The sequence below is a fragment of the Olea europaea genome, chromosome 23, assembly GCF_002742605.1.
Source record: "Olea europaea var. sylvestris chromosome 23, O_europaea_v1, whole genome shotgun sequence".
NCBI classification, from domain to species: domain Eukaryota; kingdom Viridiplantae; phylum Streptophyta; class Magnoliopsida; order Lamiales; family Oleaceae; genus Olea; species Olea europaea.
Window position 1 is genome coordinate 5,771,056 of NC_036259.1, and position 14,770 is coordinate 5,785,825.

General features: G+C 39.1%; 1 protein-coding gene across 1 annotated transcript; it reads right to left on the bottom strand.

The window, feature by feature from the left end:
* Window positions 1-11,986: 11,986 nt before the first annotated feature.
* On the bottom strand, window positions 11,987-14,211 carry LOC111371959. Its single transcript, XM_022994104.1, has 4 exons — window positions 13,533-14,211; window positions 12,814-13,367; window positions 12,446-12,703; window positions 11,987-12,388 (listed from the first exon to the last, which is right to left on the bottom strand). Exons 1-4 carry the CDS (start codon window positions 14,209-14,211, stop codon window positions 11,987-11,989), a joined length of 1,893 nt encoding a protein of 630 aa, XP_022849872.1.
* Window positions 14,212-14,770: the final 559 nt, after the last annotated feature.

Consider the following 14,770-nt stretch of genomic DNA (forward strand, 5'->3'; position numbering starts at 1 on the left):
CTCAGCATTAGGGAGAATTAAGAAACAGAAATAATGTACAAATGCATTATTATCTAAATTCTCCCAAAAGATAATTCAAGTCAAAATTCCAAAAGATAATTTATTCAGATAGATTTACTAATCAAAGATATTAACAATATCTCACAAACCATGTTTAAATGCTACAACTCGAATTAACATTCTGGAGAACAATTGGTTAATATTATATTTGATAAATGGCACGTCTAAGCATGGCAATAGTCGATTCTAATAAAAAAATTTCAAATTAAAATGGCGCATTTAGCAAAAATGGTCCAATCAAGGAGACATGCACTATTGAGAGTATTTAGACATAACAAATTATAAAATCCCATAAGAGATTCATATACATGATATGTTAAAATTTACGATATTTAAATAAGTTATGTCGTTGTAGAGTAAGAAATAGAATCGAAAAAGAAAAACTACTCAATAATAGTTTTATACATGATGTATTACATCATATTTGAATAGTGAAGAATCGAAATAAATTCATCGAAATATATCGATTGAAGTGATGATCCTAAATTGAATTTAGGAAAGAAACTCGAAGTTTATGGACCAGCAATCTGAAAATCTAAATATATATACCAATGTTGTCAAAATCAGCCCGACCCAGCTAGTTTGACCAGTAAAATCAGGCCCCAAATCGGGCCTAGGAGCAATCATGCCCAATTAACCGAATTGTAAATCGATAAATCGATCGTGATTTTGTAATTTTCCCAAAATTTTTTTAGTTTAAAAAACTTTTAATTTCATGATTGGGCCTCATAAACTATAATCCAAAGGCCTATAGAGAAATATTGAATGACATACTCCTTTTATAGATGCTCATTTCTCAAATGGCTTCGTAAACTTCCAATGTGAGATAGTGCATTTTATAGATGCACTTCTCTCCAACGATTTCATAAACTTTTAATGTGGGATAGTGACATAACAAAAATGTTAAAATGATCATCAAAATCATTTTTCAAATGTATGTCTAATTAACTAATTTGATTTTGAATCCCTGTTCATTTATTTAATTTTCAAATTTAACTTAGATTGCACTTGATTATTAATATATTAATGTTAGATACTATTTTCTATAAGTTTAAACTATTTTAATTTAGCAAGGCAAACTATTCTAAACATTGATTTTTAATTTTTGAAGTATCGAGACTAATTGTAGGATAATGAATTTAATTAACAAATTATTAATATAATTTTTTTAAAAAAGTTATTATTTTCACAGTATTTTATTATTTTTGTATGTATTTATTGTATCCGATTCGATCCTGATTTGACCTCAGTTGAACCCTTTGACACTTCATTTTTTCTGGGTCGATAATCAGGTCGATTTTCAAAACATTGGTACATACTTATGCGAAAAGAAAATGCAAAATTTAAAGTTGTAATATGAAATGTACAACTTCTTACATAATGATTTTTTTGAAGACTTGTATAAATAGATAAGTTATCATGTGGTGGATGTGATCACAACGCTCTACATTATTACTCTAACAATGCATGAAAATTGATATCCATATAGTCAACTTATCTTATATAATTGAGAAATTTTATGTCCGGAGCATATATTCAAGTGGTATTAATACAATGGGAAGTATATACGTGTTGGACTCTTTTATCATTGACTAAAATTTTGTCCCATTGAGAGGTTCCTCATAAGGTTTTTAAAGATACAACTTTTAGCATATTTAAAAGAATAATGTACTTTTTCTTAATAATGTTTTAATGAGGTATATTTTGTGTGTGATGAATGTTCATAACATCCAAGACATTTACTTTCAAAATAATATTATGATATAAATGAGACTCCTGAAGAGATTAACGAGAGCTATTTTTTGTATCATTATTTACTACAATTATCAAGTTTTGCCCTACTGAATTTTGTATAGACATTGACGTACAAGATATCAATATTGAAAAAATTAACATATAAGACATGAATCGTTTGATACAATAATTGATCCTTTTATCAAGTTTTGTCCCATTTAGTTTTCTTAAAAATGTTTTAACGAGGTAATATTTTATTACTCCAAATTATTTTACCATTTTTTCATTTTTGGATATTTTTGTTCCATTGAATTTTTGAAAAATAATATTTTAATAAGATAATTATTATGTAAATAGTCATTCAACGAGAAGTGTTGTAAATATAGTAGTATTTATGAATGACTTTATACCCCTACAATCCTAGTCATTATAAATGATGTATCCTTTGTAGCCCCAATTCTTTCTTAAAAATATAGGACTTTTGTTCTTAATAAAATATGTAATTCTACTTGCTTCTTTATTTTTCTCTCTAGTTTTTAACAGTTCTACATTTTTGTTTAACTACTTTTTTAGGATCTAATTAGACTAATTTTTTTACTTAATTATTATAATTGTAAAAAGTTTAACTTTTATTTACAAAATTACGGTGGTTACCCAACGTGTGCAGAATTTAACTTGCATCTCCAACAATTTTTCTTCTTATTTGAATCATAACCTTTCAAATTTGAAATACTTGAGTATCTTCATACACAACTTTCGTATATTTTGTCGTTAGAGTCATGTGCGCACATAAAATTTTGCCTAAACGATAACTCAACAAATAATCAAATCATAAAATATATAAATAAATAAATAATTGGGCTCAATTGAACCATGTTTGGTATTGATTAAAATTCAAATTTTAATTTAAATCAAAGTCAACAATCTGTTTTAACCACATATTTTATGGGTCCTATGACTTTTCAACAACGCATTTCATCAACTTTTATCAAAATTTATTAAAATTTCGATTTTAATCTCTACCAAATAGAAGCTTAACCTGTGTTTGGACTCCAATAAATCAAAAGGGCAAGAAGGATCCCATTCCAAGGATGAGGCGTATAGCCATATGGTCGAGTCTCCACCGAATGCAAGGCCTTTGAGTCAATAAAATATCCTTCCTCCAATTAGCTCCCATGTCCCTGGGAACTCCCAAGCCCTACTCCATCGACACCCCAGTCTCACGGTGAAATTACCGTCAAGGACTAGGACATAGAGGAATGGGAGAAATGATAAAGCTACTTTGTCATAAAAATTTGATAGAAAGTTTGAATAATTATACGTGGCATATATGATTGGATGAAAAAACTGATTATGTTTTAAACTGTTCAATGATAGATATCCCATGAATTATGTCTAATTTTATGTCAACATTGATATTCATGTAGCAAGAATGAGAAAGGAATCATTATTGGATAACCAACCTATATAAGGATGGATATTTAAATAATAGTTTCATCCAATTGTGTTAATGATGATTAGCGGTATGTTTGAGTCACATTCTTTTCAAAAAAATATATTTTTAAACAGTGATTTCATATCATTCAAACCACACACTTTTTAACAAAATAATATTACACGTAAATCAAATTTTTATTTTTTATTTTTTAACCACACATTTCCCATCAATTCACTTTTCAAAAATTCATTCTAAAAAAAATAATGTGACTCAAATGAGGGCTAGGTGTTTTTATTTCTAACAGATTACAATTTGAAATAGAAAATAATACATTTGAATGGACATTTAACGTATCAAATTACATTCTCGACTATTAGAGTGAAAATAAATCGAGAGTTTAGAGCAAATAACAAATGTAAGAAATATTTGCATATGTGGTTCTTCACTTTTTAGATGTTATAATGCAAATAAGAGCATTTTCAAAACCTCTCTTTTTAAAAAAAAAAAAAAACATATTTTGCAATTTTGAAAGTAAATTTTTGTAAATACTCAAAATATTTTAAATACTCCAACAACTTCTTATTTTTTAATACTTAATTTTACTACTTTCAATATGTTTTTATTGTCTTTTTTCCTTTTATTTTCACAAACTTCCGTCCCTCCATTTTCTTTGAGTAATATTATCTAACACCAATTTATGTGGCATTATATGATAGATTTAATTAAAAGTGAAATTACATGATTCATTTAATTGAACATTTCATTTAATGCCACTAGTGTTATCATCAGCGGTACTAAATAGCATTACTCATTTTCTTTGTATACTGTTTAGTTGTGTTTAGGGATGGCAAAAAGGCTCGAGAGCTTGGGTCGCTCGTGGCCCGACCCTCAAAAAGCTCGAGTCGACTAGTCTAGAGGCTCAGTTCAGGCCAAGCCTCATCTTGGGGTGTCAGGGGGAGCCTGAGTCGGCCCGTGTAGCTCAAACAAGGACTAAAAGTAAGATGTTTTATTATTTTTAATTTTAAGCCCTTGTTTGAGCCCATTTTTATAAAAAAATCATCTTTTTCAAAGCTCATTTTCAATCACATTCTTCAAAAAAAAAAAAATCTACATGTACATCGAAGACTGTTTCTTAATTTTTTTTAATCACATATTCTCCAAAAAATACTATTCAAAACTATATTTTTTTTTCACCAAAATAAGGTTCAAACAAAGCCTAAATAGCAAAACCTTGATACTAGGTTTTAAAAGATGCTTTATTTTAACGGTTTAAAATAAAGAGTGAGTTTGAACAGAATGTCTTAGCTGATTGGCAGTTTGAGTGTCCGTAAGCTGTTGATGCTGTATTGCTGCTTCAACATTCTTGGAAAACAATCGAATCGAGGGTCTGCAGGGGGCACATTCATCGATTTCTTTTAATTGTTCCCACTAAGAATCCACAGCTTTTGCACGAGCAATCAATGGTAATGACAGAAAATCCACTGAAGCTTACTCTGATGCCTTTGCTCAATGAACTCCTTCAATAACGTCGCGTAAGCCCTATACAGAAGATAGGCTATTGGCCAGCCTAACATAAAGAGGAATAATCATACTACCCACATTGTCAATTCATCGATTTAGGTTTTTAATGGACGGTTGAAGCTTGGCTATAGTGAAGCGCTTACCAAGCACCACCGCAAGTAAGCGTCAGTGCCTGGAGACTGAACAACATAGCCTGAAGCGGGGTAGCTTTTTTACATTTAGAAATTCATACTCACTTTCTATTTGTATTTTATCATAATTGCATTTAATAATACTGAAATTTTCAATGTTCAAATAATTAAATTATTTATATTTTATTGAAAATTCTAAATATTGACATCTAAAAAAAATATACCAATTGAAAAATTAGGAAAAATAATCAAATGATTGTTGAAAAAGGTAAAATCAAGAGCAAAAATAATGAGTTTGTTAGAATGTATAAAAAATTATTCTTTAAATTTAAAGATATTGTCCATGATGATTAGGAAAAAAATAAAGAGTATATTGGAGATAATCTTTGAAAGTAAAAAATGCAACTCAATCTAGTATTGAATCTATAATTATATAAAGATTACCTTAACTGCTTTTCGAATGTATACTTTTCAATCACACATTTCATAAAATATTATCAAAATTTACAATAAACCTGATTTTTATCTAAATCAGACAATGCTAAATGGGAGATTAGTGTATTCCAATTTAATCAAGGGAGGATAAGCTAAATATTTTAGTTTAATTAAAATAACTTGGCAATACATTAAACATGTTCGATTAAATTAAGAAGGATTGGACACGACATTACACGACACAAGCTTTTAAGAAACAATAAGAACATGTCAAGTTTAAGCTTTCACATTATGCTTGCATGAGAAGTGTCCTATCTTTGATATGTACCTATAGGAGAATGCAATGTGAGGTTATTGGGGACGTCGATAAAAATGGAAGGCTTCAAAAAGGAGAGGAGGGAGGGAAGGAGCAGCCCAAATGGATTGTAATGCGCGTTGAGGCTATAAGAAATCATTTTAACATTTCTCAACGTCTTCGACGGCAGCTTTCATAGAGGGTCATCCCTCCGCCTCCGCCTCCGCCTTCGCAGGTTATCAACGTGGTTAAATTTCGAAACAGTTACGAATTGTTTTTTAATGAAACCATGAGAAATTGGTTAAACTTAATAGGAAGTTATTGTCTTCAACTTCAAGTAGGAGGCATATCGTTGAACCACATTATATCTTATTTCATTAGTTGCAGCATTATGATTTTCACTATTACTTTATTTATCTATCTTTTGTTAGGTTCGCATTAGAAATGTGAACTATTTTATTCCAATACGTTAGCTATTGAAATTCGTATTTGTCTCCCATCATCGAGCACATATGATTGTTCATTCTTAGGTTGTCGTTTGCATTGTAATTGAAGTTTATAATTTTTTCCCCAATTTTGACCATAAAACTAAATTTAAAATAAAACAAAACAAAATACAACTCTTTGAGCTTGGATCGAGTTAACTTAGTCATGATCTGAATTAATAAATGGTTGAATAGCACAACTTAAAAAGTTACTAACAATCTAGTGTTCGTGCTATATAGCCTCTATTTCCTATTTTATTTTAGATGAAAATTCAGGGAGTGAATCAAGATATTGGTTTAGATTCTCAAAATTCAATAACTCAAAAAATGTGAATAATTTTACCAGTTAAATGATTTAGAAGATTTTTTTGAAAAAAAAAATTAATAATAAAGTAAACTGTTTGATACATGACTTGTTTTTTTATTTTCTGGGTTTTATCCCTAATTGGACCAGTTTCAAAACCAGTTCCCACATTTTTCGACTGAACCAGCTAGTCCATCAGAATTTCAAAATACTGAAAATAACACAGCAGCATCCAAGTCAAGAACTGAAAGAACAGAAACATTTAATACTCAAATAGTTAATGTTGACCCCGAAAAGTGTTGCCAACAGATGTCGGACCCACCCGCGCAGACGTAAGCGAAGGTCCTACACGCTATGACACGTGGACGGTCTGGAACGAACCTCTCTAGGGGCATGGGAGTAGCTCAATGATGTGGGACGAGTACGTTCGGAATCCGGCGGGATGTTCCTAATCCGATTGTATAATAATCACCAATCAGTGCTCGCAAATGTGAATGTAAACATGTATGAATTCGTATTGTGTTGTAAGATAATATGAAAGAGAGAGTAAAGTGTGGTTTCTTGTATTGATTCTTGCCTTCGTCCTTCAATGTTATACATGGGAAGTATTTATAGTGTTACATGTGAAATAGGAGCCCTTAGATGAGGTGGCACGTGGCCTCATCTCCTTAACTCAAACATCCAATCCTAGGCATCATTCTTGACTTGCTAGCTTGCTGCGCATTTATTGCTTATGCAGAACTTCCATGCTAATGACAAGACTTGACATGTATGCTTATGACAAACGTTCCATCAATCATTCTAGCAAGATCTTTACGTAGAAGATCTCTTAGGAAAAGTGATCATGGAAGACGTTCCTTCATGGTTCGGGGGCTTCTGCTTCTGCTTCGGATTCGGGGCTTCTGCCACTCATGTAGTACTTTCGCTTTAGGGCTTCGGCTATCTTCACAGGCCTTGGCTTATGGGCCTTGACGTGAAGGCCTCGGATATACAAACCACCTCGGCTAGAGCGCCACATGGTTCAGATTGAGTGGGCCATAGGCCCACGTAGGTTGACCAAGTATGACAACACATAACAATAGTCCCCCAAGTCCAAGTATAGTCATTTATATAATGCGTGGGCTTTAATTAAGTAACGCCAGTGGGTTGGGTGAAAATTGAAAGAATTTTTGAACCATAAATAATAGTCCCCCAAGTCCAAGTATAGATATTTTTATCATGATTGGAGTTTGAAATGTGTTGTTGTGGGTGAATGATGTAGTAGCCGAGGTGGTTGGGAAACAGAACCTGCGAATTTTGATGGGTGAATGTTGAAGATGAAGCCGAGGTGGTTGGGAAATCGAATCTGTGAGGCTTAATGGCTGAATGTTGAAGATGAAGCCGAGGTGGTTGGGAAACTGAACCTGGGAGGCTTGATGGCTGAATGTTGAAGATGAAGCCGAGGTGGTTGGGAAATCGAACCTGCGAGGCTTGATGACTGAATGTTGAAGATGAAGCCGAGGTTAATTGATAATAATTGTTCCTTGTTAGTTGTGCCAATGATTTGATATTTTGCGCATGTTTTCGAGGAGAGGTGGCTAAATTGTTGCAACTTCCACGGCGCCTGCTGTCGCCGAATTAAAATCGTAATTATTAGAACAGCTGGAGCTTCTAAAAGCAGACGCATTGGCTGAGGTGCGTGGGAGACACGCTTAAATCTAAGGCGTAGGTTTGAAAAATTGTTTGAATTCTATACCTTGGATTTGATTTAAAATGAAGGGTTTAGATTGAATGAGCTTCGATCTGACGGTGGGGGTTCGTCCTGACCCTTTATAAAATGCGAGAAAACTCCCTTTTTCAGAATTTTCCAGCATTTGCATTCTGATTTCTCCCCTTAGAGCTTAGACATTCCGGCGTTAAGGCAATCCCGTTTACTGCTTTTCCGGCAAACTCAGTTCGCTTAGTATTTCAGTAGGTATTTTTCACAGAAAATCCTCTTATTGTGTTCTTAGTTGCTTTCTGAGATGGAGTCGACTTCGGGTAGGGAGTTGGTCACTGTCACGTCGTTTAGTCAGGGGTCTAGTTATAGGGGGATTCCGAGGTTGAGCAGATTGCTATGACCGAAGAGGAGGTAGATTACAATGTAGAGTAGGGGGCGTCTAGAGTTCCTTCGAATATGACGTCGAAGAGGTTGGGAGAGATAAGGGAGAGGTACTATGTACCTCATTATGTGGAGATGCTAGTCCCCGAGGCTCATGAGCGAGCCTGTTATCCGAGGCAGGGGTGCGTTGCAGTGAGTGAATATTTATTTAAGGCAGGTATGCGTCTTCCTCTGCACCCCTTTTTCAGGGCTGTGCTGAGGAACTCATGTTGTCGCCGACCCAGGTTCTGCCAAATGGATGGAGCCAGTTGGTCGGGTCATACTTCCTGTGGAAGGAAGTGTCGCTTGGGGAGAACATGCCTCTCCACGTTTTTATGACCCTCTTTCAGCCTAAAGGTGGTATTACTTGACTCCCTAGGGGGCCCATGCGCCTTTTGTGGTGGGGCTACCTTCTTCCATAAAGGGGTGGAAGGAGTCGTGGTTCTGGGTTAGGGGCAGGTGGCAAGCGGTGGAGGAAGACAAAGCCCTGTCTTGCACAATACCAACCCAGTACTACGAAGCTCGTGAGTCTCCCACCCTAGTAGTTTGGATTCCTTTTTTAGCTCTAATTGTTTGTCTAACTGTTGATGCTTCGTTTGTAGATTGCAGTACGAGGTTCGAGCTGAGCAGGGAGGAGTTTGAAGTAATAGAAGATATTTACAAGAGACCTCTAAAGTTTCGCCACTTCGACCACCTCATCGATAGAAGTCGCTATTTCCTGGACTTCGAACTGATGGCCTCCAAGGGTATGAAGCTTCCACACTTTATATTTTTGTGTTTTTGTTTTGGTAATGACGTAGTGTGTTGTGCAGATAAGTTTAAGAGGAAGGGGTACCCGGCTCCTGACATGGCGTCCATTCTGAAGGCAACTTCTACTGTGATGGCAGGGCCCCTGAAGCCCTGGTCCAGTGGTGCAAAGGAGGTCCGAGGTAGGGTTGAACGACTCTCCAAGGACAGTACTTCATGGGCTTCCGAAGAGGGGGTCCCCCAGAGGCAAGAAAAGGCCAAAGAGCCTCGGGGGAAGGAGAAGATCACTGAGGAGCCGAAGAAGAGGAAACTCGTGCACCTCTCCAGATCTTCTAGGAAACTTGGGAGTTCTGTGTCCCAAGGTAAAGAAGCCGGACCGCTGAAGCTACTAGAAGCGCCTCGAAAGTGGTTGAAATTGAAATGGTCACGCGTGTTGAGGCTGAGAAGGCTGCGAGGAGGCAAGCCGAGGCAGCTGAGGAGGAGGCTGCCAAAGAGAGACCTGTTCACGTACAAGGCAAGTCTCCGAGCTTCCTTGTCGGCAGGGAGGAGCCTTTGGCCCTAGCTTTGGTGGAGGCCCTGCCATCTGAGATCCGAAGCGCCACTGAAAGTTTTTATAGATTTTGGACGGATTGGTGGCAGCTACATGCCTCTTCCTGCGATGCGATGGATTTAACCAGGGCTCTTGTGAGCCAAAGTGTTAGGACCTTTGGTCTCGCACTGGAGTGTAGGGAGGCTCTTACAGACTTTCAGACGAGGACCCTGTCCTCTGAGAAAAAGACTGCCTCCCTTGCAGAGGAACTGAAGGTAGCTTGGGCCGAAGCTGAAGATGCCAAGGCCCAAAAACTTGAAGAATCGCCAAGCTGGAGTTTGCCATGGCTCAGATAGAGGTGTTGAAGAGGAAGGTGCATGAGTCCCAGTGCGAGGTGGCCTCCTTGACGAAGAAGGTGGAGGTTTCCAATAACCACCAAAGGGTGACGGTTGAAGCCTTGGAGAAGGCTAATTTGGAGCTGGCAGGGGCCCAAGATGCATACAAGTACCTCGAGGGCCAAATCAAGTGGTGTGTCGATGATGCAACTCGTGCTAGGGAGGAAGCCCAAAATGAAAGGGAAGAGGCAGTAAAGGATTATATTGCTGATTTCCACAACACTGCGGAGTACCAGAGCTTCGGCACCTACTGGAGGAACTTTGCTTACATCGAGGTGATGGAGCGGGCTGAGGAATTGTACCCAAATTAGGACCTGTCGCAACACAGGTCGGAGTTTGTGGACTAGGTGCCTCAAACCCCAGCTGATGAGACGGTAGGAGATAAAGCAACAGAAGCAGCAGAAGCAATTTCTGACGCTCAAACTGTGGAAGTCCCAGCCGTTGAAGCACTTCCATCACCTTCCCAGGCTTAGGATAGTTTTCTTTTCAATCATTGATGATGTACTGGCCTCAAGCCCTCCTTTGTATTTTCAATTGAAAATTAATATAATATCTCTTTTGTTTAATGTTGTTCCTTTCTCTAAGTGTATTGGCCTCGCCAAGCAATTGAACGTAAAATATTGATGGACTAAATAACTTTAACTGGGTATCCCAACTCCAATCACTTAACAAATAAATTGTATAAAAGTTATGACCAATATTGGACTTAAGCAAATGAATTGTACTTAAGGTTAATAACTGTAACCTGAGGAGGTTTTAAGAATAAATCATTGCAGCCGAAGTTGGAATTTTATTCTGATTCGTGTACGAGCCTGAAACGTCTCCCTTTAACGTTCAGCCTCGTCAAAAAGGGGTGGCATGTACATGAACCTCGAAGTTCAAGCGAGGTGGCCCAAAATGGACGCTTGCCTCTTCTCCGAGGTTACGACGCTTCCTAACATGGTGGATGATGCAGCCATATTGGGGCTTTTTCCTTTGACGTTCAGCCTCATCAAAAAGGGAGGCATGTGCATGAATCTCGAAGTTCAAGTGAGGTGGCCCAAAACGGACGCTTGCCTCTCCTCCGAAGTTACGACGCTTCCTAACACAGTGGATGGTGTAGCCATGTTGGGGCTTCTCCCTTTGACGTTCAGCCTCGTAAAAAAGGGAGGCATGTGCATGAACATCGGAGTTCAAGCGAGGTGGCCCAAAACGGACGCTTGCCTCTCCTCCGAGGTTACGACGTAATGCAACAGTTTTAAGCAAATGAATTTTATTGAATCATAGAAGCGTTACATGAGCTGGGAAAGACCTTCCAGTGAGGTGATACACTCATTGGTAATAGATTCTGAGGTGCTCGATATTCCATGAATGGGGTTGTACCTTGCCGTTCATGTCTTCAATCCAGTAAGTTCTAGGTCGAATCTCTTCTTTGATTTTATATGGGCCTTCCCAGTTCAGACCAGGGAACCGGAACCAAGTTCCTTTGAGGAAAGGAAAACTCTTCTAAGGATCAAGTCGTTGATTCGGAATGATCTCTTCTTGACTTTTGAGTTGAAGTACCTCGTCATCTTCCTTTGATATGTACCGAGCTTCAGTTGGGAGTCATCTCTTCTTTCTTCAATGAAGTCGAGGTCGCACCTCCTAAGCTCGTCATTTGTCATCTCACTAAAATGCAGACGTCTTGGAGACAGTAGTTCGACCTCAACGGGGCTCATCGCCTCAGTTCCAAATGCCATGAGGAAGGGTGTTTCTCCAGTTGGGGTCCTGGTGGTGGTTCAGATTGCCCAAAGCACTTGTGGCAGCTCATCCACCTAGGCCCCCTTCGACATATCAAGCTTTATTTTTAAGACATGTTTGATTGTTTTGTTGACAGCCTCAACTTGGCTATTTGCTTGTGAGTGGTGAGGTGTGAAGAAATGTTTCTTGATGCCAAGTTCCTCGTATAGTTCTCTGACCTTCTTGTTGTCGAATTCTCTGTCATTATCTGAGACGATCGAATAGGGGATCCCAAACCGGCACATAATATTCTTCCATAAGAACTTGGAAGTGTTTGCTTCTGTAATTTTGGCCAGCGGTTCGACCTCAACCCATTTTGTAAAGTAATCGATGGCCACAATTGCGAAGCTTGCACCTCCTCTACCTTTAGGTAGAGGACGTATGAGGTCCACACCCCACTTTGAGAAAGGCCAAGGGCTGGAGACCGCAGTCAAATCCTGTGACAGTTATCTTTGTACCGAAGAGAATCGTTGGCATTTGTCACACTTTCGTACAAACTGAAGGGCGTCCCTTTTTAGGGTATGCCAGTAGTGCCCCTGCCTCAATATTTTTTGTGCTAAAGATAGACCTCCAGAGTGATTACTGCACACGCCCTCGTGCGCTTCTCTTAATATGTAGTTAGCCTCTTCTCCTCCGACGCACCGTAAGAGTGGAGAGGAAAAGCTTCTCTTAAAGAGAACATCATCAATGAAGAGGAAGTGGGCTGACCTCCTCCTTAGCTTGGAGGCCTCAAGCTTGTCAGTGGAAAGTACCTGGTCTTTAAGGTATGCTACATCGGCTGCATCCAGGTAGGGGTCCCAGCGACCCACGTGACATTGGGGGCCTCGGTCAATGGTAGGAGGAGGTGCTCTATGGGTACTACCGTGAGTAGTTCCGAATCCTTGCTACTAGTGAGCTTGGAAAGTGCATCCGCATGAGAATTTTCGATGCAGGGGATTTGAATTAGTTCGAATTTTTCAAAGGATGGGATGAGGTTCATCACTATTTTCAGGTAGGAGGCCATTGTTTTGTCCTTGGCTAAGAAGTTCCCATTTCCTTGGCTAACAACCAGCTGGGAGTCACTACTTATGAGGAGCCTCTTTACTTGCATTTCCTTGGCCAGCCTGAGGCCTGCAAGTAGTGCCTCATATTCTGCTACATTGTTGGTAGCCTTGAACCCGAACATCACCGCTGAGTTTAGCTTGTGACCTTCAGGGCTGATGAGGACCACTCCAACACTTGAGTCGGCGTCTTCAGCCGACCTATCTACGAATAAGTTCCATGTAGGAGGCTCAGCGGGTTCCATGATTTCATCGACGTCGGGTAAGTTGGTGAATTCTGCCACAAAGTCAGCTAAGGCCTGACCCTTGATGGCTGCCCTAGCCTTGAATATAAGGTCAAATTCGCTTAGCTCCACTGCCCACTTCAATAATCTTCCTAAGGCATCAGACTTTTGGAGCACTTGCCTTAGGGGAAAGTTTGTCAACACGTGGATGGTGTGAGCTTAAAAGTAGGGTCTTAGTTTCCTAGAGGCCGTGATGAAGACCAAAGAGAGCTTCTCCATATCGGGGTAATGAGTTTTCGACGAATGGAGTGCTTTACTTGTATAGTAAACTGGAAGTTGGGCGGTTCCCTCTTCTCGAGTCAGAACCGAACTGATGGCCTCATTTGAGACGACCAGATATAGTTGTAGGATTTCTTCGGGTTTCAATTTGGAGAGGAGGGGGGCCTGCCCCAAGTGCCTTTTCAGGCCTTGGAAGGGCTCTTCACATTCCTCGTTCCATTGGAACTTTTTCCCCGCTTTCAGCACTTTGAAAAATGGGAGGCATTTGTCTGTAGTTTTGGAGACGAAGCAGCTAAGTGCGGCCACCCGCCCGGTCAAACTTTGCACTTCCTTTGGCTTTTGGGGAGACCTCATCTTGTACAGGGCCTCAATCTTCTCCAGGTTGGCTTCAATTTCGCGTTGATTGACCATGTATCCCAAGAATTTGCCTGAAGCCACTCCAAAGGTGCATTTGAGAGGGTTGAGCCTCATCCTATATCTTCTCAAGATCTGGAATGTGCTGTTGAGATGTGTTATGTAGTCCTCAGCCTCCATTCTTTTTACCAACATGTCATCCACATATACCTCCATTGTCTTGCCGATGAGGTCCATAAATATTTTGTTGACGAGCCTTTGGTAAGCTGCTCCGACATTTTTCAACTCGAACGGCATCATCCTATAACAATAGAGGCCTCTATCTGTGATGAAAGAAGCGCGCTCCTCATCGGCCGGGAGCATGGGTATTTGGTTGTAGCCGGAGTATGCGTCCATGAAGCTCAACAACTCGTGCCTAGCCGTGGAGTCTACTAGTTGGTCAATCCTTGAGAGAGAAAAGCTGTCTTTCGGGCAAGCTCTGTTGAGGTTGGTGAAATCGATGCACACCCTCCACTTGCCATTGTGTTTCTTTACCAAAATTGGGTTGGAGACCTACCTCGGATAGGTAGCTTCCCTGATAAAGCCATTTTGGATGAGCTTCTGAACCTCTTCCTTCAGAGCTTCGTACCTTTCAGGATTGAGGGCTCTCATTTTTTGCCTGTGTGGGAGAACCTTAGGATCGACCTTCAGGTGGTGGCAACTGACCTTGGGGTCTATGCGTACCATGTCCTCATGCTTCCAGGCAAAGACATCAAGGTTCTAGCTTAGGAAGTCTTTAATCTTTTCCTTCAGAGTGTAGGATAAGCCCTTGCCTACTCTTAGCATCTTGGATGGGTCTCGGGGGTCCACTGAGAAGTTCTCAAGTTCCTTGACTAGGGATGCTTGAGGTTCGTGTTCAATTATGCGGGGATTGATCTCGTCA